Below are 26,088 nucleotides of genomic sequence, written 5' to 3'. Positions count from 1 at the left end.
ACTTCCAATATTCATATTTATGTGAACATATTACATGGCTATTTCATAATTACAGGGCTATTTCTACCCTGGAGAAAACAAAAGTTATTTGAATGTTCCATTGATTAAGTCCAGACTTGATTTTTTTTTTTTTTATTTATTAAAAAATTTACAAAAGACATAATCTACTCATGTTTTTATTTCCAAAATCCTATTGTCAAAAGATGAAAAAAGCAACCCTAGCCTAGACTGGGCCTAAAATACACTTTAATTGCTCATGGTCAGAGAAAGTAACAAGTTAAGTATTTTCCCATACCATACAGCAATGACTGGAAAGTCAATGTAATAGAATTGTAAATGAAAGACAATCATAGTGTCTGTATCACAAAAAATACTTGGCAGCAGGAAATATAAAGGATGATTCAAACCAGGGCAATGATCTTTTTTCGTCCCTAAGATCACTGTATTCTTCACCACCATCTATGAAAAATTTCAGAACGTGACCTAATAGGTATCTTGCCAATTCAGTATGAGCGATTTGGTACTCGCAGAGAGGCAGTTCCCATACAAATACTGGCTACTATTTTCTTTAAAAGAAAAACGGATTTAAAAATATTTTTAATCTTTCTACAGCAGTTCTTTGGCTTTTTTTAATTCAGCAGTGGAAACATCTCATGCAGTACTCTAACCTCTATTCCAGAGGAAAGACCTGCTAGCCTATGACCATTTTAGAAGATGCGTATGTTGTAGCAGAAGGATTATAAGGAGACAGGCCAATCAATCAGCAGGTGTTTCCTATGAGGAAATGGAAGTAGGAAGTAGGACAGTTGGGGATTACAGCTTTAGGAAAAGACCCCAAAAGCTGCTTCCACCTGTAACTAAGCACCGACCCCAGTGAGGATCCAGCATCCAGAGCCAAATTAACACAAGATTCAGAGATCCAGCTCTTCAACCTGGGATTTCACTGGAACCCAGGAATCTTCTAGACAGTCTGATAAGCCCAAACACAGGAGTAGGTTGGGCTCACAAGACCCTAGGACTTTTCTTCAGTGAAACTGCTTCAGATTTAGATGACTTAGCAATGACTAATATTTTTCTTTCATTTTAAAAGAAACTTTTACCAGAAATGTGCATATACCATGAACTCCCAACAGAAGTTACATTGTCTGACCGTAACAGAAGAGCTAAGGGGGAGCCAGACCAACTGCAATGCAGCATGTGGCCTATTAACTAACTCTCCTTCTCCCTCAGGAACTCCACTTGGGGAAGAAACTAGAGCAAATTTGCTGCTCAAGCAATCAGTCACAACCTTCAACGGATTTATATAGCCCTTGTCCTACCAGCTGTGTTGCTACTGATATAAATAGCTAGATTAAAACTACCTTGACTATGTGAACATAGGGTGCAATTCAATCTCATGGCTATAATGTAGGTATACTTAATTGGTACTAGAAAGAACAGCATCTGTATTAATCAGGAAAAAATAAAGAATACCACCTTTTCCTCAATTTTCTCAATTGATTTATTAAATATACTTCCCCATTTCTTCTAAAATGGAAGCAGAGGTTTTAAAGACAGAAGAGGAATATTTTTATTCACACTTTTCCATCATGAGCACCATGGAAAAAAAAAATCCAGAAAGAAACAATGTATCCCCAAAGAAAGATTTTTGTACTACCCAATAAGCCATATACCAAACACTAACTACCCTGCAGAAAGGGATCTGGGGGTGCTGGTCGACAGCAGGCCCAACATGAGTCGGCAGCGTGCCCTGGCAGCCAAGAGGGCAAACCGCATCCTGGGGTGCATCAAACACAGCGTAACCAGCCGGTCAAAAGAGGTGATTATCCCGCTGTGTTCAGCATTGGCGGCCTCACCTTGAGTATTTTGTGCAGTTCTGGGCCCCACAATTTAAGAAGGATGTGAAGGTCCTTGAACGCATCCAGAGGAGGTCAACAAAGCTGGCGACAGGGCTGGAAGGCATGTCCTATGAGGAGCGGCTAAGGACTCTGGGTTTGTCTAGTTTGGAGAAAAGGAGGCTGAGGGGCAACCCCATTGCTCTCTACAGCTTCCTGAAGAAGGGAACTGGAGAGGGAGGTGCTGAGCTCTTCTCCCTGGTACCCAGTGAGAGGATGCATGAGAATGGTTCAAAGCTGCACCAGGGCAGGTTTAAACTGGATGTTAGGAAACATTTCTTTACCAAGAGGGTGGTCAAACTCTGGAACAGGCTTCCTAGAGAGGTGGTCGATGCTCCAAGCCTGTCAGTGTTTAAGAGGCATTTGCACAATGGCCTTAACAACATGCTTTAACTTTTGGTCAGTCCTGAAGTGGTCAGGCAGTTGGACTAGATGATCATTGTAGGTCCCTTCCAACTGAAATATTCTATTCTATTTTATAAAAAAGAATACTGCACAGCTACATAAAACCAAATATATTTAAGTAAGGTATCCAGGTGCAGAACAAGAAATCACAACAAAGTAATTAATAACTATCCCATAACCCTTCCAACCCCTATCATTCTGTGATTCTGTGAACATATATCCACAAAGGGTTTACTTATGCTGCACAGCCAATCTTAACTTTGGTTTGTCACCTTGTAATAGCATTATTTTAACATAGTTGTGGTAGTTCTATTGTAAAAAGCACTTGACAAGGTTAAAACAAACTAACAAAAAATGTTTTCATGCACCAGTCCTAGAAGAGTATGAGACCTCCCTAGTCTTCTTATTTAACTTACTTTTCATTTGTTCCCATTCTTACCTTAACTTCAATACTAACAAGCCTGATAAAGTTATAAGCAAGTCAGAGCGTCTTCTTAGAAAGAAACACCAGAAGACCTTAACATTGGGTGGACCTATCCATCCTGTTAATTAGCTGTATGTTTATCACCTTGTGCTGTACAAAGACCTGCTCCTAGACAAAGCATTCCTTAAGGCAAGCCACACAGCTCATCTAGCCAAACACGAAAATGTGACGTGTTTACAGGGACTGAAAACAGAAATGGATTCATTAGTGAAAAATACCTTTTCTGAGGATCACCATCAACTTCAACTGTATCCCTGCAGAAACAGGTAATAAAGTAAACAAAATGCAGTTTGAAGCACAAAAAGATGACTTGATACACCCAATGAAAAAAAGTCACAGAAAAATTTTAGCAGAAACCCTACTTGATTAGTTATTTTCAGCAAGGACATTAGTTTTTAGAAGCTAATTACTAGCTCTTACAAAACAATACTTTTTAAATTAATATTTCAACTTGGAAATTAATTTTTTTCATGACAGAAGTTTCATGAAATCAGAGCGATCCAAACTTCAGGGAAACACTATTGATGAACCAGCACTTTTACTGAACAGGTAAAAATCAACAAGTGCTGCTGAAAAAGAATGGAGACTTTTTTTCAGAAACTAATGTATTTCTAGAGTTTTCAGTGATCTACAAGATACACTTGAATCTCCAAGTTGAGAATTATATCAGCATCCACAGTATGGCTACATTCTGTAGATCAAAGGACTATATAGGGAAGAAGCAGTGATTAAAGAGAATTGCTTTAATAATCACAAATACATGTAAGTTTCCTACCTATGCCCTTTTTTAAGCATGGATTTTCCACACAAGTTTGGAGATACTTGTAATGCACTAGATCTGCAGGCTGACTTGTGTCCCTTACTTCTGGCTGATTAATATAGCTTTGAATAGATCACGTTTAAAAAAATATTTTTCTACGTAAATTATTATTTGGTTAACTGGCATCTGTTTGGCAGTTATAAAATAGGAGAAAACAGTTGACAGTATCATCTCAGTAGTCAAGTATGACCCACTTAAAAAGATAGAGTACTACTGTAGGACAGTCCTCATTTTTAGGTCACAAGTCTGTCTGGACATTTAAGTAAATGGCTGCCCTGGTCACTGAAGAAGCAGTTCTGATTCCGCCATTCTAGATCAAAGAGCTTAACTAGTAATCTTGTTTCACGCTTTAAGGTGATATTCTAGCATGCACTTCGGAGACTTCAAGCAACTTAATAACAATTTGCTACAAAGAGAACTTGCCCTTACTAGCAGGCAAAGAAGGGGGGGAAAAAAAAAAAACCAGAAAAAAAGAGTTAGGATTGAAATTTCAGCATTAGAGACATTATCCAGAGACTTCAGGCCAGGAAATGGCATTATAAAATCCTACATATATCCCTCAGATTTAGGATTATTTTTTCTATTTTTAGTAACTCAGGACTGTCAAAGAATGCATTTGGGAGAAATTGTAATAAATAACGGTAATAAATAAAGGAAAGAGGATTAGAGTGTTACCATGTTGCATAAATAACAGATTAATGTCTCAAATTTATGTTGAGACACATACAGAATCAATTTACTTACTGGTTATCAGAATCGCTTCCTTTGCGCTTCCTTGGAATCTCAGCCACAGAAGCGTTGAAAGAAGTGGTGGTAGCAGGCTTAGTTGTTGGATTCATGAGGCTGGGGACTCCAGAAGCAATGCATGGGTTTCCATCTATTGAGAAATTATCTGTGAATGAGAAAAAAAAAAGCTCAGTGTCCAGTAAGAGCTATATCATCATGTATCCATTCTGATTTTCATTTGGGAAAAAAAATTGTCTATGGGTGGCTTCTATGCCTCTGACACAAAAACCATAAAGGTTGCACTGCTACAACCTAAGTACAGAAAAGAGTATCTTGTCTTGCCACAGTTCTGTAATGATCTCATCAACCCTCTCAACACACCAATGCAATATAAAATACACCTATTCTCCTCCTTACACAATCTTTGCAGACTATACTTAAATCCCCAGCACCTCAAACATCCTGCTGCAAAAATCACAGGATGTGGCATTAGTTAGCAGATCAAAATACTGTGACGAACACTAAATTAAACTTGAAAATATATACTGAACTATGTTCTTTAAACAAGCTGGACATCCAAAAAATGAAAGTTTGCCATAACTATGTTTCTGACATAAAATCATAATGTCAGTCATGTAAGTTGGAAGAGTCTTCAAAGCTTATCAAGTTCTACCTCAAAGTTCCCTTCACAATTCTCCTCTCAAGGAAAACTGCTTTGTTTCTGGGAGGGACAGAAGAGAATTCACAAGCCAAAATAATCCTAGCAACCTAGTGGGAAAGGAAAACAGTCTCAAGGAATCTCAGCACTACTACACTTTTTTTTCTGTCTCAATGCAAAGCTATCACAAAGAATCAACCAGTTGATGTTTAGGTAAAGAATCAGAATTAACTCTGTTTCAGCAAATGTAGGCACTCATTTAGGCTTCATGTGCTAGTGAGGAAAGTATCCTATGTGATACACCTAGAAACAATAAAGAATTAACTCCATGAAGGGACAGATGAGGGATTGAGAGAGGTCATTTAAGGAAGTGAGCATCTCCTACTTTTAGCAGGAGGCAAAAACCAAGATGAATACTTTCAAAATCCAGCAGGAAGAAAAACTGAATACTGTATTGTGAGCTTTCTTTTTTTTTTAGCATCTGTGCTATCTGTAAATGATAGGTAAAATGTGTAAAAAGAATGATACACAGTGTGTGTTTTTTTCCTCTTAGGTGTAAGCACATCTTACACGAGAACAATTACCTTCTAGGCTCTCTTTTTCTGTTGGAATATGACTCTGGAAAGTTAAATGAAAATAGGCTAATACTTGAACAACAGCTTGCCTGGTCTTCCACTAATCCTCTCTCTACCAACTCAGACTACAGAGAGTCAGCCCCTGTTTTATTTTAGAAAGCTCTTTAATTCATTAAGTCATGCAGGAAGTTCCAAAAAAAGGGGTGGAAACTCAAAGAATCGATAAATACTTGACAAATATGTAACAGCCTTTGGGCATCTGCAACAGAAAGAAAATTTGGTTACTTCAAATACACAACATATTCAAGTTAGGGATATTAAAAATATATTAAAAGAAATGACATCATAAATACTACAAGGGCACAAATGGTAGATGTTCGAAATATTTTTATGATTAATCATCACTTCATAATAGTCTCATTTTATATTTCTACTATAAACTCGTGCAATTATAAAACAAACAAACCCCAACAATTCCAAAAGAACTCTTTATTGTAGAAAGTAGTTTTAATTCACATAGATCATAGCAGCCTATAATTATTAGATTAAGTTAACAAAGTATAATCCTACTTCATGAATATTCATGAAAGAGTACTTACTAAACAGAAACCTACATGTATCAAAGACAAGAATGCCTTCAGCACAACAAATCCTTTCGTTCGGGAACAAATCAGGACAGAACAGACCCACTGACCTAAATACTCCTTTGCATACAGATGGCCAGCCTGCTTCCTAAACCACTTCCCTTCAAAGAAACAAAATGAAATGCATTATGTACAACTTTTCCAATTTATCCTTCATATTATCAAAATAACTATTTTTTCCTCACGCTCAAGCAACAAATTCTGAATATTGCACTTATCTCCTCTACATTTCCTAACACCCTTTTCTCTCTTTCTTAACTAAGAAAACCAAAAATGTTGAGATTATCAGCAACAATGACCTATTAAGAACTTTTACACTACAATATTTAGGTGATACATTGAATCCTAAATACTATCACTGTGACAACCTAAATGCCATGTTAAATGCCATCTAATTAAATGCCAGTAAGCTGGTTGATCTTAGACAAAAATATAAGGTTAAGAACCTGTATTGATCCCTGGCATGTACAGCATGCAGCATATAATCTTTATATATATTCTTTAAGATTCTCAAAAAACCCCCAAGCCAAACCCAAAAAACTAACAACAATGCAAAAGACCACAAATACAGAAATAAATTTAAAGCTTCAGAACTACCAAACTTAGTAGAAAAGTAATTATTTTGAATTTAACAGACAAGAGCAAATCTTTTTAATACCTACTACTCACCGAACAAGAAGCAGACAGAAACAGTTCATAAAAGTAAGTCAGCTTTAAGAAGTCAGTAAGAGCGCTTTAAAATAATCCCTTAGGGCTTTATAATAGCTATCATTATGATACTAGGCGATTCCAAGGTGCTTACTCTCTCCCTGAAGTGTGTCTTAACCTAGTCTGTGATGAAAGATTTCTTTACTTCTCTGGCTATATCACTCTGGGAGAGCTGGATAAAGAATTGAAAAATCTTTGGGTTCACAAAGAGAATGACCTAGAATGCACCCCAATAACCAGGGTGTGATTCTATGACAGGAAAAAGCTGGATTCTTACCTTTCATTTGTGCACCTGGCTGAATTTCCTATATTTTCAATTTCTGTGAACATTTTCATACCATTAACATCAAAATCAAACACCCCTAAGAATATATGACGCAAAACTTAATGTTTCCCAATTTCGTAGCAGTCTTGTTTCATGAAAAATAATATCCAGAAAGACCATTCTTTATTACAAGTTTATTTTCCTGGAAAACTGAAATCATTAGTCAATTTTTAAACTACTAGAAACAGTTTAATTCAGCTAGAGATATTTTGTTTTACCAGCCCAAAGGCTATTACTTACACTAGTCTGGTTTGCAAGTCAAATAAAATCCCAACTGAGAAATGACACTTTTTAAAAAAAATTACTAGTGTTCATTTCTAAGTTTTGCTAATGCCCTGGCATACTGATAACTGAATTGTAATGGCAAGTGAAGAGTTCCTCAAATACATATGTCTATTTATGATCTATGTTTGGCTCTCAGTATTAAGCATATATGCTTATCTGTATTAAAAATTAAACATATTTTAAAAGCATATCATGCACATCAGGACAGACGAAAGTAATACTAAAAAAAACCCACTGTAATCATTCTCTCTGTGAAAAAGCAAAGACCATCCAAACGTTACAAACACACCATATGAAAAATAGCTCATTCCCAGTAAGTGTATCAGAAATAAAACCCTATTATTTTAACACTAACTTTAGTGTATTTCATAATCAGGCAAACAAAGTATTTAAGGAATGGTTACCAGTGTATACAGTTCTCATCACATCAACATACAAGACCATACCCTGCTGAACCACAACATCCCTCGTGTTTTCTACAAGAAAAAAAAAAAACCCCAAGGGGGTTGGCAAGGAAGTGAACAACTGCAAATGAGCTACATGAAACTACTGTTTAGGGGTGGGATATGAAGTAAAGACATACGAAATCAACCTGTGTTGAATTCCTATGTTCATATGTATTCCTATGTTGAGCAAAGGTTCTGTGTAAATGACATGCAATGCATTAAGAAACAAGGCTTTGGGAGACTCTACATTTTTCCAATTACTGACAATAATATTTTCTAAACGCATGCCACATTCCTGAGTTATTTTCTCCACTAACAGTTTTAAGGTTTTCAATTCCTAAACAAACACAATCTATTAGAAAAGGCTTATGGCCAAACTCCACCAGCCATGAAAGGTGAGATTCATCTGAGTAAGTAAAGATGTCCACACCTGAACTAGCCATTCTAGTCGCTCTTGGAGGGAAGAAGACATTTCTAGGGTGATTCATCTCAACCTAAAATAGATTCCTACAGTTGGCTAGATGAAATACAGCATTTCTAGGGTGATTCATCTCAATCTAAAATAGATTCCTACAGTTGGTTAGATGAAACACAGTCCGAGAGTGCCTACCTCTATTCAGTAATTATACAAAGACCAAAGTAACTAGCTCAGACTTGGATATCTACCCTGTAGACATCTAAAGATGAATCCCACTCAAGGTGGCTACAGAACTCTCATGCAATTCTTAAAATACAGCAGCCACAGACAGCACCTGTTTGTGTCACAAGCAACAAGTTTAAGCCCAAGACAGTCTTTCAAAATTATTGCCTTAATTATGCACTACCACCTCATGACTCACTCGTTCCTCTATGAAAGGTTAGCTTTTCTGGCTAGGTTTACTCCTTGTAGGCCTTCCTAAAATACTACTTTAGTACTAAAACATTATTTTGACTTTTTAGAATCATCAAAAGGAAATCATACAAGATACACATAAGCACTCCAAAAATCAGCAGAAAAATACAAGTCATGTAGGTATTAATAAATTAATAAAAAAGTGTCACTCATTTAGCCAGTTTAAAAAAGAACATCTAAATCCACCTATCAGGATATTGCAGTAAAATATACTTGAAATAAAATGTCAATGAATAAGTACATTTATAAAACTTATGGGTGTCACTCCTCATAGTCTGTGAATAAATGTACACACCAGACTTGGAGAAATGTCGCAGCTCTGCAGCTGCTTAAGTTAACAATGTGGTAACACTGGCACAACCTTTCTAAGAAGAAGGCAGCACTTTCAATCCAGCTTCCTATTTTGAAACACTTTCTGGCAGAAGGAAAGGAGACGAAAGAAGCTGCTTTGAATTGAAATTTCTAAGACCACAGATGCCACAGACTATTAAAATGTGTATTTTCCAAATGTATGTTCCTGGCATGCACAAAAACCTTTAGCTAGAAATTCAAGCTTTGACAAGTTTAAAGAAGTCAAAATTATGTTAGAAGTGACTGTAGTTAAAGAGGCACATAAGGGTTCTTTAGTCTAACTAGATGAGTTATTAAAATTGAGATCTACTCGCACAAGCTATTAGGCTATGTGTATAGTAGTAAATACAATGGCGTAACAGCAACGGGTCAGTAGAGAGGAGCAGCTGGTACAGAAGCCCCTGTTTCTAATTTGTAAGTAGTTCAGGAAGCTTACACTAAATCACATTCAGTCTGGTTCACTGGGCCAAAAATCCTTACAATGCATGTGTTTTAAAGCTGTCTGAGAACAAACCACCAGTTCAGTCCCTTATGTTCGGAGTTGGAGTATGTTTGGTATGTGCCTGCAGTAGCCCTAACCTTGCTACAATAAAATTCTAGTTTAGTTTCTTCTGAAAGGAGTCCAGTTCATTTATACCAAAACTGCTCTGCAAACCAAACCAATGAGCAGTAAGCAGGGACGATGGGATTCAATTCAAACCAATGCCATTGCCCTGAACCAAAACGCTGATGTGCACACAGCCTCCCAGTACTGACTTGATTTCAGGGTCTCAGTCTAAAGTCCTTAGGACCGCAGTCATACAAAGAAGCAGAGATTATCTGCACCCACACACACAAATCCAGGCACACAAGCAACCTAAATTTTCTAAACTGAGGTACTACCCAAGACGTCAAGCTGGATTCTTAAGTTTTGTCACAAGTGACATGCTAATTTTTTTTTTTTTTTAAGATATGTCTCTGACTACCTAAGCAATTAGATGTATCTATCTATACATGCATCACACACACTGATAGGTATTGAGTCAAATAATTTCAAGTAAATCTATGTCATGTACATTGCTTTATTTTACTGTGGAATTATTTTTCTAAAATTATCTTAATGAATTCTGACTGCAGATTTTCATTAGAGAATGAGAAAACTATATCCTACACACATACAGTACTGTATGAGGAAGAAAGTTACAGGTGTGTGATATGCATCACTTTACAGGTCCTGCAGATCTGAACACCTATAAAACAAAGAACCATATTTTCTAAACAGGGGTGACAGCTGTATTAAATAGTCTTTTTATTTGGTTTAGAGCTTTAAAATAGGCCATGAAAAGCATTTTCAGACTGGTTACAGCAAGTCTGGCATCCATATCATAGCCCACAGTATCTCTCATTGAAGGTTGGGGCAACAATTTTCATTGGAGTTAAGTTGTGAAAACAGTAGAAATGTACCGTCTAAACCATTCCACCACCATCACCACCCCAATTTTATAAGCGTGTGTAATACAGGAGCAAGATACAGAGAATTCAGTAAAGAAACCATCTTATGAACAACACTGTACAGAGAATAAACTCTTATAGGTTAAGAACACTGGATTTGCTTTTAATATCCCTAGATGATGAAAAGAAAAACCGTAATATCCTGAATTACAGAAATTTAAATCAAACATTAACATAGGCAACTGATTACTTTCTGCATCTATTTTTATTTTCACCACTCAGAAGTAGTCAAGAATCACAACTTACCAATTAAATAACACATTTACTTAACAGACTTTGAACACCAAATATTTGGCCAAAGCTATTAGTGTATTAAAAAGTATGACTGTAACTAGCTAATGAAAAGATACTACACAAGCCCTTGAAAGGCTACCCTGCTTTCCCAGTCACTTTCAGGCTCAAACCAGGTCACTGATAGAAATCGAGAGTCTCACGTATCATAGTTCATTATTGAAAAAAACCCCAAAACCTCTCCAATCATATACTGCTAAAGGAATGGAGGGTAGCTGTTTTCTTTTAAGTTTTTGATTCATATTATTGTAAAATGCTGATTCCCATCAAGCCAGCTGCAGAACTTCCACGGTATTAACTGGCCCTGGAGTCCAAGCAGGGAATTTTCAGAGTAGTCACAATGATTCACTTCCCACAATCACCCACCAAATTATTTCTTCTTACAATGAATTTGATTCTTAGTTGATGTGAACTGTCCAGCTTAGAGTTTGTTTTTCATAACATGCAAGTATACCAACAATAATGTGTACGCTCAAGTGAAAAAAACTATTAAGCAGCTAACATTAGTGTGGACCTATTCCACAAAAATTAAGATACTTTTATCTTTTAAAAAAAAAAAAATTAGTAGGAAAAACCTGTTTCTTCAAAATCCGTTAGAAGAATAGGTATAAACACGGGTAACAAAAGAAACGGGGGGGGGGGGGGGGGGGGGCGGGTTCTTTCACAATAAAACATGAAAGCCTATGGTTCATTGCTTTCCCAAATCTATTTGTAAATGGAAATGTCCGCATATTTGGGTTTTTCTTTATTTTATTTCCTTTCCTTACAGTATGTGCATGATATAGAAACAATAAATCCTTGTTTTAAGCACAATTTAACAGACTGCAAAAACCCTACAAAAAAAAACCAAACACCAAAAATCCCACTTTGTTTTCAAAGACTAGATTACTTGCTACAGAATTATACCAGTATTTAAACAATCAAGCAGCAGAGACAGAAAAATGCCAATTATTCTAGACAAACAGGATCTCCATATACATTAAAACACACATAACCAACAGACGTTTAGAAAACAACAACTACTAAACCTAGGAAGAACTGGTGCTAACTAAACAGAACTGCAGTGATGACTTAGGAGAGATTTGCTCACTTCTGTTTTTCAAAACCCTTCTTTCTCCTCGGAGAGGGGACGCAACACACTTATTTCAAAGCAGGAGGAGCTCGAACAGCTGCTGGTGGTTTACAACCAGCCTTGTTTTAGTACCAGAAACTTATGATTAAGAACAAGGAAGGAACATCAAACCTCGGTCACCATACAAGCGTGGGCACGCACACACAACACACAGAAGCCGAAATCACTATACCTAAAATGCTAGATCATGTTTACCTACAAGAAAATCATACTAGTGTATTAGGAGCACATAAAACGGCTCAGTGTATATCAGGAACAGTAAACTACATACTAAGTTAGAAAAACAAAACCATTTTTAGTCCACATCACATCGGCGTGATGACACATCTGTCACAGCAATAAAAAGCAGCGCAGAGCGAACATTACACTCGGGATTCCTCTGTAAGGGCACAACATAAGGCCGTTGCATTCACCCCTGTGTACCTTTACTGAACTTCAATGGGAGAAAGGAGTTGGCAGCGTCCGGGTCACACTTTGGGCCAGCGCGCGTGCAGACAACAGCGTGAATTAAAAAAAAAAAAACCACCACCGCCACAGAGTGATACCGGGAACAAACACGACCGGAGCGAAGTGCCCTCACAGAAAGGCTATGCCCCACCGGCGGCCGCGCGCAGCCGGGAGACGCGCACCCCCGCCCTGCACCACGGCCGCCAACCGCACAGCCACGGCCACGCAGGGCTCGCTCCTGCCGCAGCACGGAGGGAGGCAGACGGACAGACACGCACACCCCACCCCACCGCACCCGTACCCACGATCGCCCCACAGACACAGTGCAACGCACCGCCCACGGCCGTTACAGCGGGGCGGGGGGGCACCCGGCCGCCGGCCGCCCCCCACACGGCCTCCTCGCCCGCCCCCACCTTCAGCGGCCCGCCGCTCCTCCTCGGCCCCCTCGGCGCTTCCCGCTCCTGCCTCGGCCATGGCGGGCGGCCCGTGCCCCGCTCCACAGCGCCCCCGGCCCCGGCGGCATGCAGGAGGTGAACTAAGGTGAGGAGAAACAGCCCGTCCCGCCGCCCCGGGGGAGGGCTCACAAGCGCCCGCCAGCCTCCCCCCTCACTGGCACCGCCTCAGCAGCGCCGCCCGCGCCCCCGCGCTCCCGCCCCGCCCGGCGGGACGCTTCTCGCGGGATTTCGGCCCGCGCGCGAGCGGGGAGCGGCCGGTGTCCGACGGCTGCTGGTCAGGGGTGGGGGCGCGGCCCCTTCCCGCCGGGCCGCGCCTCAGGCTGGCGCCCTTCCCTCATCCCCAGACTGAGGAGGGCTGGAAGTGAGGAGCGGGTGGCGGCTGGTGCCACCCGCGCGGCCCTCACCTACAGCTCCGAGCCCCGCGAGGGTGGTCGTGGCAGCGGGAAGGCCGCGCCGCACCACCCGTGTTCAACATGCGGTGGAAGTGCCCCTGCTCCCTGTGTTGGAGAGCCAGGGTGGGCGCGGGCCGCTTCTGACCTTTGCAGTACGGGGGGAAATCCCACAATCGCTTTGCCTTGGCCTGTGTACCTGTTACATCTTCAGGGTGCTGTGCAGCGACCACCTTGTCGGAGGCAGAATCGGGATCTTGGAGCAGTGTTGGTTGGGAGAGGCTGCTTCGGGTCGTCTGGTCCAGCGCGTGGTCAGAGCAGGGCAGAGACCAGTCGCACGTATCAGTAGAAAGCATAAAAAACGGGTTAACTTTGACCGGTATATTAAATTGTGTTAGTAGACCTGGATAGCACGGGATGCTGGGGCTGTCCATATGTGTTTTGCTAACACCAGGAGCGTGCTTCTGAAGTGAATCCACCCGTCACCCTCATTGTGCTTTGGTTCACACGCTGGAGCAGTCTTGGTGTGTGCAAAGTGTATTCCTTTTGCACGAAGACCTCAGGATGCACTTGCAAGAGCTTAACGTGCTCCGGCTGTTGACAGGCGTTCACCCCAGCGGACCCCACTAGAGCTAGTCCGAAATGAAACCTCTACAACACGTACTGTGGGGGCATCGGGACCTCAGCAATGCCTGTTCCACTTGACGGAACCTCTCTTACTGCCCTGCCCTGCTCCTTCATGTTGATGTAGCCTGTGCTGGCTCAGTTCCAGTCCTAGGCGTGGCAGAATAGGCTGTTGCTTAGACTCACGCATCCTTACTTGTGCCCATCTTCGTGCGCTGCGCGTGTGCCTGCTTCTATGTTGAACTCAGGGAACTTGCCTGTACAGTGCAGCTGGTATCACCAGTAAGGCTGGATCTAGATGGTCGGTGACCTGTGTGAAGGAAGCTACTTCTGCAGGAGTACTGTTCAGTGGGCTTTCAGAGCGGCTCTCTGTGATGAGTAATGGGGGGTCCTTTCGAACTAAACAAAAGCAGGTGTAATATTTTGCAAAGTATATTACATTCTTTCATCATCTGTTCTAGTGGTTAATACCTAAGCTGTTAAAATTTGCATCTGAGCTGCAGACAAGTGATTGTTTTTTCTCATAAAATTACTCCTAAGATGAAACACATCCTTTGCTAAAAGTGAAAAAAGAAGTGTGACTAAATACGCAAAAAAGATCCACGTGGTTTTAATAAAAGCAAGAATATTATTTACATAAGTATTCCCAACGTTGACTACATTAAGCTGAGGGGAAGTACATGTATATGAATGCCAGTTACCTGTCCAGGTCAAAGGACATTGCAAGCATGCAAAGGGTTAAGCCAAACCTATGGGTTATAAAATTGCTCTTGCAGAAATAAATTGCTTGATAGTTTTCTGAAAGGCTGTTTTCTTCAAGAGGATAGTCACATGCAACCAAACAATGAGTCTGGAGCTATAGAAACAGTGCAGAGGGACTCTTGTAGTAATGTTTATAAGCATCTCACCACTGGTGGTAAGACTACAGGTGGTTATGGTTATTTATAAAATTACAAGAAAGTATTTACTGTGGCCTGTCTTAAAAAAAAAGAAAGCTTCCCCTCCCCCCTTCAAAATTAAGGAAATTTTGAAGTCCAACTAAAATTTCTTATTATAGCTTGCTATGCCTGCACAAAAACCTCCTGTGTGTAAAACAGCTGTTTCTATGTCTGTTTTCTCTGTGTAGGAAAGTTAGTATTTTATCTTGTGAAAGCTAATACCTTGAAACAGAAGTCTCGTCAAATCTTTGGTTCTCTGCTTCCATTGTCCCATCTAAGACAGCAGTTCAGTATTGTCTTTATTTTAATTATGTATCAACATCTATGTCTGCCAAAACACTCTCTTCAGCTACCTGAAAGGAGGTTGCAGAGAGGTGGGTGTTGGTCTCTTCTCCCAGGTGACAAGTGATAGGACAAGAGGAAATGGCCTCAGGTTGTGCCAGGGGAGGTTTAGATTGGATATTAGGAAAAATCTCTTCACTGAAAGGGTTGTCAGACACTGGAACAGGCTGCCCAGGGAGGTGGTTGAGTCACCACCCCTGGAGGTATGTAAAAGACGTGTGGATGAGGCACTTAGGGACATGGTTTAGTGGTGGACTTGGCAGTGTTAGGTTAACGGCTGGACTTGATGATCTTAAGGATCTTTTCCAACCTAAATGATTGTGTGATTCCAAGACCTTGAGAAAGTAAATCCTCACAAAATGACGTGGGTCAAATCCATTTGAACACCTATGAACTCAATGTAACATGGTGGATGATGAGTAACTTACCTAGTCAATGACAAAGCTGGGAAAAAAACTAGAAAACAAGGATGTGTTTCATTCATACCTTTCTGAGACTTAGGCAGAATTTAGTTGGCTAAACTCCAAACTATGACCTTGAGAATGATTACTCAGATGCAGTTCTGAATTCCAGTGCCATCTTTTATACTTTGAAGCTCCCAACACATTTCACATTTGACGTGGAAGCCCCCCCATCTGTATGGGAGTGGACAGCTCAGCATCTTGCCCATATCTAAACCCAAGGGTTAGGCTAGGCATGTGGAAGGGCCAAGTGGGTGAATGGCTCTAACAGCATATGCTTACCTGGCCGGGGAATCGTGGGTTTCAGCTGGGGATGTTGCTGAACAAATGCAATTGCGCTACTATGACAGTCTCAATGCACACTTTTTCATAAGGTACTTTTTTTCCCTTGCAAATCCAACTTTTCATCTCAGAATTTTAAGTTACGTGTAATCCCACAGTTACTATTGCAATGCTCTATATATTCCACCATACTGGGTTCAGCTGGTCATACAGAATTTGTATTGGACAAAAGCAATTACAAACCGCTTCTGCTCTAAATGAAATAAAAAGCAGTAGGAAGAGCTAAAAAACAGGAGTTAGACAGTGTTGCCATCTTTGAGAAAATCGTTGTCATCAATGCATATTTGTTTTATTCATATACTACAACTGATATTGAAAAAAAATTCCAAGAATTTGTTCATAGGAAGCTTAAATGTTATGTTTGGCCCTGCTAAAATACTCTTTTGCCCAGTTTTGAAGCTAGGAGCTCCCTCCTCCAGGTTTGCATCATCAGTGGACACCCAAATGTTAAGGAGATTTCAGAAGAGTGAGTCAGCCACATTGACTGAAAATGTTTCAGAGACTTAGTAACCACAGAAAGTTGAAGATAGCCCTTGTTATAAAGCTCAATCAGTTAAAGATTTAAATAGTTCCAGAAAACTGTTCCAACAAACTTAATAGCTTAACAGCTATTAAATACCAACTCTCTCCATATGGGAACATTCAATGAGGGCATTCAAAATGCAAGATTTATTTTTTTTTAAATTGACTCACCAGAAACAGAGTTAATGTACCTTACTCACATTTTATTTAATATTTTTTAGTGCAACAATAGAAGTACTTGTAATTCAATGCAGAAATTTTTGGCACTTTATGATATGTCTAGGTCAGAAAATCAGATCAATCTCTTAGCAATATTTCTGCCTGTCATGTTTTCTTCCATGAATTTCTCATCCATGGTCAATGTCACATCTCCTGGCACTTAGAGAGTTCTTATAAACATAATGCACTGCCAATTCTAAACATCTTTTGTTATACTTGTTTCTTATTCAAAGGTGATGATTGGTCTCTTCATTGAACATTTCATACGTTTCATACATGACAGTAACTTGTCTTTATAGCATATACTTAGCCTTGAGTCTTGGCAGAGCAGGATCCCAGTTTATGTAAGGCACTGATTTTGAGTAGGCCACACTTGATATTTTTGCCCTGTTTTTAGGTGAGCACTTTCTCTTGAGTAGCTTTTAGCTATAAAATAGAGAACAGAATGCTTTATGTAAGCATCGGATAGCTTCTTTTTTCCAAACAACTTATACAACAACTTGCTAAAGGGATAAAAATAACAATCAAACCTCGGAGCAGTTAAATAATAGCCTGAGACTGAGTAGTTAAAGAAAGGTGTCTGTATTATTACTCCTTTTTCTTTTCTGTAAATGATTAATGACATCTGAAGCATAACATGTCTTAGCTGTTACACAGGACATGAAGAGCATCCAGTCAGCATTTCTCTGAGATACCGTCCTGAAGAGGATGCGAATTTCTTTGTGTATTTGCTGGGGCTAAGCTAGCTCCATGCACATCACTCTTAATTAAGAGACCTATTTCAGAAGCTGACAGTGACTGGAAAAAAGCACTCTCCTCCTCTGAGGGAATACTGAGAGGCTGACTGTGTTATTAGAGTGGCTTATATTGCTTCACATAAAAACATACTTAGGTGACCGCTTAGGGCAAGCTAGCTAACTTTTTTCTACTGAAACTTAATAGCAGTAAACTGAAGTTATTCAGCATACCTGTAAATACAAATACAGATATTTCACAGACTTCTCTTCCAGAACACCAGTGTTTTATTGTTTCCCCTCAGACCACAGTATTACATGGCTCAAGGTAATGAAAAGAACAATACCTGTGTCCTGAATCAAGTACATTTTATAGAGTACATGTGAACAGGCTAGCTAATTAGAAGAATGAATACAATTAAAGAAAACTTTTTTTTTTAGCCTGTGGTTTGTGCTTGAAGGTCATTGGATTACTTTTAAGGGCACCACAAGCAAGTTTTTGACTCTGCTATAAATTCTGTGCATTAGTAAAACCTGGTATTATTTTAAAGCAAAAGTTCTTCCCCAAATCAGAGAGCCTTTTGCTTCAAAAATTATATAAATAGCATGATCATACTGTAATCAGCCAATAACAAAAATAAGCTCTTTAAAGTTATTTCCACTCAATAATTGTACAGAAGCCCTTCAAAGAAGCAAAAAAACAGCACAAAAGAATTCAGGCTTTGCCAGCAACAGGCTGTGCTATGCTGGCACAACACAGTTAGTGAAGTGGTATGGATTATGTAGTGCAGTATGTCAGACTGGATTGTGATAGTGATACAGTCTGGCCTTAAAGATCTATGAATCACGGACAACTTCTTTGTGTGCTGAAACAAGTTTAACTTGAGAAGAGCTTCCAAATCCTACTTGCCCTCCCTCTGTAATCTCAGTCTTGGAGCCAGTAGGATGATCAATTTACTTTGTGGTTTTCTAACAAAATTAAATCAAGAAGAGTAGCATTTTCCAAACTGCCTATGTTATTTTGGAGTCCTGGCTGGTGAGGTTTGTGCCCACAAATTAATTCACCTGCTTGAAAATCTCTTACCTAAAAGTCTCTCAATTTGATGGTACCACTTTTGATTTAAAAACAAAATAATCTTCAGTTTTTAAATAGCCTTTTCATTCCTGGAAGAAACGGGTATTTTCTGAATGCCCAACAAGAGCCTAATGTGTAATGTCTCTGAAAAACAGTATTGCTGTTACAAATCTCTGCACAAGGATAAATAAAGCTGCTTACAGGCCCTGTTGAAATGAAAAGCAATTGAAATGCGCCCATGGTGCACAAGTGGCAGCCCCCAAGCTGAGTCCTACCTCTCTAGGATCAGTGAGATCCCACCCAGTGCCTTTTCTGCTGTGGCTGAAAGAGCACAAAACCAGCTGTGAGGGCAGCATATCTCCAAGGTCAAAACACCTTTTCTTGGGTTTGCACACAGCCAATCTGCGAACCTCCAAGCTGCAATTCACTCATCCATGTTGCCTGCAAAGATCCCAACAATGCATTACATCCCTGTCTGAAAATCTTCTCCTTGATTAAAGTAGACTTGTCACCCACAGTACAGATTCCTGATCTTTTCAAGTGTTAACAGCCTCATATTAAACAGCTGGTATAGGAACAGTGCAAAGATACAGACATGTAAACCACCTTAAATCTGTGCCACTACGTCAAGGCAGAATTAACTGAAAAGGGAAACCAAACGACTGTCGCACAGAGTGCACCCATAAGTGTATCTAACATCACTCAGCAGAACTGTGCCGACTGAATGCAACACATTCATTGTTTACTGCCTGTGAAAGTCACAAATGAAGAAGTCATGCTGATCTGCCTGCTTCCTAGAATATGCAACATCCATGCTGGGACCCAGTTTGGGTCAAATCCAACAACGACATACTATGCTATTTCAGAAAAATGCATTTAAATAAATTGTAGATATTGCAAAGTTTCCTTGAGGCATTAGTTTAATTTTGTCAAACAAAATAGGTAATATTTTCTTCTTTAATAGTAGAAGCACCTTGCAAGTTTGTCACCTTTGTATTGGAAGCCACAAGACATCCTCTTCACGTACTGCTTTTCAACCAATTGAGTTCTATAGATAGTAAAACCTTTCTGTCTCATTTGCAACAAACATAAAAGCATGACATCAGCAAACAGCTTGCCTTTGAGACCATACTTGTTCACAGCTTTCTTTGGGCTTTAGATAGGGATCTTTTGTTGACATCAGTGGGAGCTGGATGAGACCTCAAAAGCAGCCTCCTCGACTGAAAATCTCAAGATGTGTGTCTAGTTTACCAGTGATTCACTCTGTCATGATCAAAAAGTCTTATCTGATAATTTGTTATTATTAATTAGCTATATTGAAGTCTGAAGTAGACTTTGTAGGGAAATGAAATGTCCAAGACTAGCAGAGCTAGTGCAGTTCTTGTGTAAGTCCTAACACTAGAGAGATGTATGTTCAAATGAGCGCTCCCATTTCGGGTCAAAGTTTTGTGGATGGTTGCATGTGCACGGATGTGGCCCAGGGGAGCATCTTGGCACCTGCTTCCCGTTGGTGCTCCATTACCTTCATATTCCAGCCCTTACATCCACAGTGAGGGGCAGGTTCTGCCTAAATCCCTGGCAGGAAAGAAGATGTTATATAGACTTGGCATGTACGTACCACTTGCTCTCTGTAGCTGCCGTCTGTTTTTCAAAATGTGGAGCATTTTGGCTGTGGTTACGCTTTTACACAACAGCTTCAAGGTCACAGCGCTTACTCTGCTGATTGAGCTGCCCTCTCAACATCATTTAGTTTCGTGGGCAGGAAATGTAGAGGCAAGGGCAAAGATTTTGTCTTTGGAGGGGGGAGGATGGGCAGAGACACCTGGAGGGGAAGGAACTGCTACCAATGGAAGGTGGACTGCCTGGGGACAGCATATATTCCTAGAGGAGAGAGAAGCAGCAGCAGATGGTGGCTCACTAGTAACAGATTAAAGCAGCCGGTACAGAAACAAGATCAATCAAGGGTCAATTCAAATCAGAAACAAACTGTTCCTAGCAGAGCTCTGACTTCATTGGGAAATGAGAAAGCTGGGTTAACTTCCCTCCTCAGCATGAGAAGGTTCAAGCCTACATACCCCATTTCCCCAGAGAACAGTAACCTCAATGCTATCAAATAACCTGGAGAGAGGTGGTGGAAGGAGTAGGAGGTGGTGAAATGAACTCTCTCTGTATGTGTAAAGATTCATTTCCCCTCACGCTGACTGTAGAAGTGTTCCTGTGTGATGAAGTATACAAATCCCAGTGCCTTTACTATTGACAGAGAATATGCTTGTTGTATTATATATACATTAACTTGCCCTTCTCCAGCATTGGTAACTGTCCCAATAGTTATCGCACCTGGCATCTTTCAGATGGCAACTTGTTTTAGGCAGAATGGCATTCTGTACAGCAGAGCCTAGCACTGCTGAACCCAGCACGAATGACAGGTTACAGTCTACTGGCACCTACATTTAAAACCTGCTTTCATCTTTGAAATTCAGCTATGGGATAGGCATTTTAGAACTTCTCTCATACTTAAAATGTACATGCATGATAAATGTAATTACCTTAAAAGAGTACATTAAGCACTGCCTGAACTGCAGATACATCCTTGTCTAGTCCAGAGATGGGAACTGCTATTGTCATCACTCCCAACAGCAAGAGACAAACTCTTTTGAATACTCCTCCCTTCTCTTTCCATAGGAAGATTGTCAGAAAAGACATTTTAATGTCCAAAGCACAATTGTTCTGCTTAGGTACAAGGCACACTTTGTACAAGAATAAAGACATGAAAAATGCACAACAGATATTTGCAGTATGTTTTATAAACACTAAACTATCTAATATTTTAAAATGGTTGACCTAAAAACATATCTGCACATGCTGAAGGCATAGCCTTTATATTTGCCATTAAAGTGCTGTATTTTTGAGAAATACTGAGTTTGCTAATGCAAAGAGATAAAGAACTAAGCTTGCATTTCCTTATGATACGTACCTCTGTGAAATAATATCTGGTTACTGGAAGAAAAGCACAATCCTATTAAATAGAATTTGTAAAATTCTGTTAAAATTCTACCATTTACTGAAAGCAGCAATTCTCAAGTGGAAGGCTGTTATTCACTGGAGGGCTCCAGAGAAGGCCAGTCACCAGCTGCTAGCTCCTCTTTGCTTTCAGCTGCTCAACTGTCATAATTTTTTTACTTAATATTTTTTCCACATAATTTTTCCACAACTGCATCTGCTGCCACTGCTCTAAATTTGGCAAAGAATGGGGAAACAGTAGGACAAAATTGTTTCTGTAGTGAATCGAAGGGCACAGCTGCCTGTGGAAGCCTTTCTGGAATAAATTATGATCTACAGAGAGGAAGGTAAGTCTCTTGTGAAGAGCAATAACCATTTTTGGAGTAGCTTCACGTGACAGAGTTGGTACAATTTGAGCAGTTTTTGCGATCTCTACTTTTTGATTGAGAATAGCAACACTGGGGTTTTCACTATCCATGGAATTCAAAATGAGAAGACACAAAATAGTGTCTCAATTCCTTAGATGCCTCCCATTCTGGAAGAGAAACAAATCCAATACGCTGGTGTTAAAAAATAAAAACAGCAACTTTACAAAAAAGAATGCTACTTTTATTTTCAAATGCTGTAAAAAGCCTCATATAAATTTTTATAATGCTTCTATGCAACTTTCTCAACCACAACTAACGAAACAGTCTAGGAAAAATATAGCAGTTGCCATTTCGACTCCGAGAACGAGCTGCTGTAATATATCAATGTTAAAAGGACACGGTACAGTATGTTACAATGCTTGTAATTGCTCGTATTATTGAAAAAAGTGAGAGCATTTCCTAAGCATTAGAGTATAACCGGGCTAAACTGCAGTATTCCCTACTTGCTGTTGCAGAGGAGGAAAGTCACCTCTTTAGAAGGAGCCGACACAACACCCTTTGTACTGCTTATGCCCATGTATCTTAGTAGTGTGGAGAGCTTTCAACAAGCCCCTTTGCACTTAGGTGAATTCACCCACGTCAGATGCTATTATTCCATACTGTATCCAACGGCTCAGGTGTTTAACAATTGACCTATAAAAATAACACTTATATAACTCTCCAGCAAGGCAAATTTAACAGTGCAAATGCAGTATCAACAATATTTGATTTCTGAATGCTGGCAATTTTTTTTAACTCCTTTTGCACATGAAACAACCTCTGCCGATGTCCTGTACCTAAGGCCACTCACTCACACTGATTGGAGATGGAACAAAGTGCAAAAGCTCAGCTGCGTTTCCCAATCCAAGCTTCCTCCCCAGTTGCAGGGTATTCAGATCCAGACTCTGGATTCAGGCTCACCACTTCCATCGACGCACTCAAGTTTTCCCTGCTGGAATAGGTTAACTTCCCAGCTAACCTCTGATAACAATTTGCATACACATTTCCACATTTTAACAAAAGTTAACAAAACATACTTCCAGAAAATAAATTTTCACATGGTTGCAATCATCAAGCCATTTCAGGATCTTTGGTACTCCAAGAATAAGAAAAATAAATGGCACAGTGACAAACATCACCAAAGGAAAAAACACAACCATCCAAAGGAATAAGACAAAAAAATAACAAAAGATATGTTGCACTTCCATTTTTTTTGAAAGCCAGTGTAGATTAACCTTCTGTTCTCTTTAATCCATTACAGTGTCACAGTTTCACCTTTAAAAAAAATTCTATCATCCTAAAAGCAGTAGTTAATATTTTGTTTAACTTGACTTACTGATTAAAATAATGCTATGTTTAAAAAAAATCAACTACCACAATGCAGGAGTTTATGCTAAATATGCTGCAGGCTTTTTCCCTACAGATATAACTCCTATGTGAGCACTGATATGATTAATCATCTGCAGTTTTAAATGATTATCATCTTTAGTGTTACAAATATAAGGGTTGAGCTTTTTCCCAAGTTTGTAAACCAGTTAGTATGTACATAGTTGTTTAATAGATAGCTTTCAATTAAGTGTGTATTTATCTCCCCTCCCCCAAACCCTACAGGAAAAAAAAAACCACTAGTATTACTGAGCATTTGCAGTTTCCATGAAACTTATCTTGTCTTAGCAAGTTCAAGCAAAGACTTGTTTTTGTATTATGCAGATAGGGTTACTGTGGTCTTTTGAAATGTGTTGTTCGCTGGAGTTCCACTTCTGGTGCACAGTGCCCCATGAATGAGATTGGAAATAAAAACTAATAAAAATTCTCTTGTGAATAGCAGTGTCCTTTGAGGCTAAGTTTGCCTTGGGTATTTTCTGCCTAAGCTGCTCTGTCTTGGTAGAATGGATTGAAGGCCTTAGAAAACGCATTTTCTTTCCTGAGAAGCCTCAGAAGCTGCTGGGGCACTGGCAGAATGAAGTCTGAAAGTGTAAAGTGGATTTAACTGAGTTACTGTTTTTGGACAGTCTTTGGATGGATACAGGTTGAGCTTCACTACACTGACAAGGCTAAGAAGAACACTGGAGAATTTCTGAGGCATCTTGCCCCGACAGCAGTAAAGTGGTGTTAATTAGTGTAATTAGTGTAAGGTGTTAATTAATTAGTGTAAGGTCTGGAAAGAAAAACTGAGAGATCAATGAGCTGTTCTCACATAAGTCCAGCATTTAGGCGAAAGTTTAGCTTAGCCATGTTCTCATGTAACACTATAAATTGGATGGGTCCTGAGGCACTGGGTACTCCTCTTTGATAAGCTGAAGTCCAAAATTTTTTTGTAGAAATGCACTATAAATAACAGATACTAGATGCTTGAAGGGAGACAAAATATTGGAGGAAAGATATCACTGAGCCCTTGAGGAACCTAGTAGCTGTTGGATCACATGCACATCAGTAAGCCACTGATGCACAGAAGTCTTTCTGGTGAATGGTCTTTCATGCAGCAGATGAACACCCCAATGTGTTTTTAAAGCATACAAATAATTGAGAACAGCTGATACCATGGTGCCTAACAGCAATAAGTATTTCTGTAATGACTATAAATAGTCACTTCCATGTGCTGCAAAAGCCGGTCTAATGGCGTCTTCCCTACCGCATGCCAAAACATCCTGTGCTTCACTCCAATGGGCATTGCAGAGGTTTTAGAGTACCTTTCACTTGCGTTCAGAGGAGGAAGACAGCAACAGTGACTCTGCTTGTTCAATTACTCAGGAATTGTTCATTGTTGTAAATCTCTTTTGTAACCAAAAAGTGACAAAGATCTCTACTGTATTGTGATAGATTCAAAGTACTGCAGATAATATGCTAGTACAGACAGAGATAGATAAATTTGCCAGCGACCAGTTAATTGCAAACTGAGTGCAATTCAGTCCTGAACTGCTGCTGGGCTGAGAAGCAAAACAATACCCTGCATATGGAGGGATTTCTGCTTCAGTTTCCTCAACCTAGGAGAAGGAGGCTCATCTCTGCTGTCAGTTTGTCACCATCCTGCAGACAACAGCATTTAGATGCTCTGCCCAATTCAGTCATGGTTGTTCATGGTTCCTGGAGACTGGGCTGCAGACTCAAGCTGATCCTTTGTAATCTCATGGTCCACATTACATGGAGATACTAGAAGATGATGGAGCCGGCAGGAGAGTCTGAGTCTAGTGGGGTGCTCCATTTCCTCTGGTTTGGCAGAGGCTGCTACAGAGTATTCTAGAAAGAAAAGGCTAGAGCAGGATCCCTTCTGCCTGCAACTTCTTAGGGAGACAAAAAAGAAAAAGCAGCAATTTGACTTTTCTAGAATACATTTTGCACAGAAAGAAAAGGATATTTGAATTATGAGTAGCAAAAAGATGATCTGCTTTACAGCAGAGGCAGGAATGCTGTCCTGGAAACTCTTCAGAACTTGGTATCAGAAAGTTTCCCTTCTGTTAAAAATCTTTATAATTTTTCTTCAGGTTCCTTTTTTCTTCTGAAGTTGCCAACAGGCATCATCATCTTAAACAGTAATGCTCATCAACTATCATATAAAGCAGAAATACCACTAAACGGATCACAGACACTGTCTCACCACCACACATGGTGGAAAAAGAAAAGAAGGGATGATCAGCTGATAAAGCCCTCCAGTGGGGAGGAGAGAGGGTAGGCAGGGTACAAGTAGGCCCACAGGACACTGCTACTAAAAATAATTCAATGTTGCCACACTCATGGGGTATCTGCAGACTACAACTGGAACACCCTTGAGCAACTGCTCAGGGAATTTTGCAAATGTGGGCAATGGTTTTTTATACTGCATATCTAAAACCCACCAGGTAAGCAGTATAATAACAATGCTGCATAAAATGATATGTTTTTCTCCTGGGTGGATTAGATGGTTTACAGTACAAACAAAGCCACAGTACAGAGAGGCATAATTAACCATTATACACACATAGGCAGTGCAGTTACAAAGGGATGTACGTTCCTTTTATTCCAGTACCT

General features: G+C 39.8%; 1 protein-coding gene across 4 annotated transcripts in view; it reads right to left on the bottom strand.

Moving 5' to 3' along the window:
- BMAL2 (basic helix-loop-helix ARNT like 2) overlaps window positions 1–13,069 on the bottom strand; it is a 38,645-nt gene extending 25,576 nt beyond the window's left edge. For 2 of the 4 annotated variants that reach the window (XM_059816081.1, XM_059816083.1), the window contains exons 1-3: window positions 12,989–13,049; window positions 4,349–4,496; window positions 3,003–3,038 (exon numbers count right to left, since the gene is read on the bottom strand). In XM_059816081.1, the coding sequence (XP_059672064.1) occupies window positions 3,003–3,038; window positions 4,349–4,496; window positions 12,989–13,049 (245 nt within the window). Of the gene's footprint in view, window positions 1–3,002; window positions 3,039–4,348; window positions 4,497–12,943 lie in introns of all 4 variants that reach the window. The other 2 variants (XM_059816084.1, XM_059816082.1) reach the window with 2 other exon arrangements.
- Between the last annotated feature and the right edge of the window lie 13,019 nt (window positions 13,070–26,088).

Source organism: Gavia stellata, chromosome 4 (assembly GCF_030936135.1).
Source record: "Gavia stellata isolate bGavSte3 chromosome 4, bGavSte3.hap2, whole genome shotgun sequence".
Taxonomy (NCBI): domain Eukaryota; kingdom Metazoa; phylum Chordata; class Aves; order Gaviiformes; family Gaviidae; genus Gavia; species Gavia stellata.
Note: the sequence above shows the minus strand (reverse complement) of the source record. Positions and strands in the feature narration are given on the sequence as shown.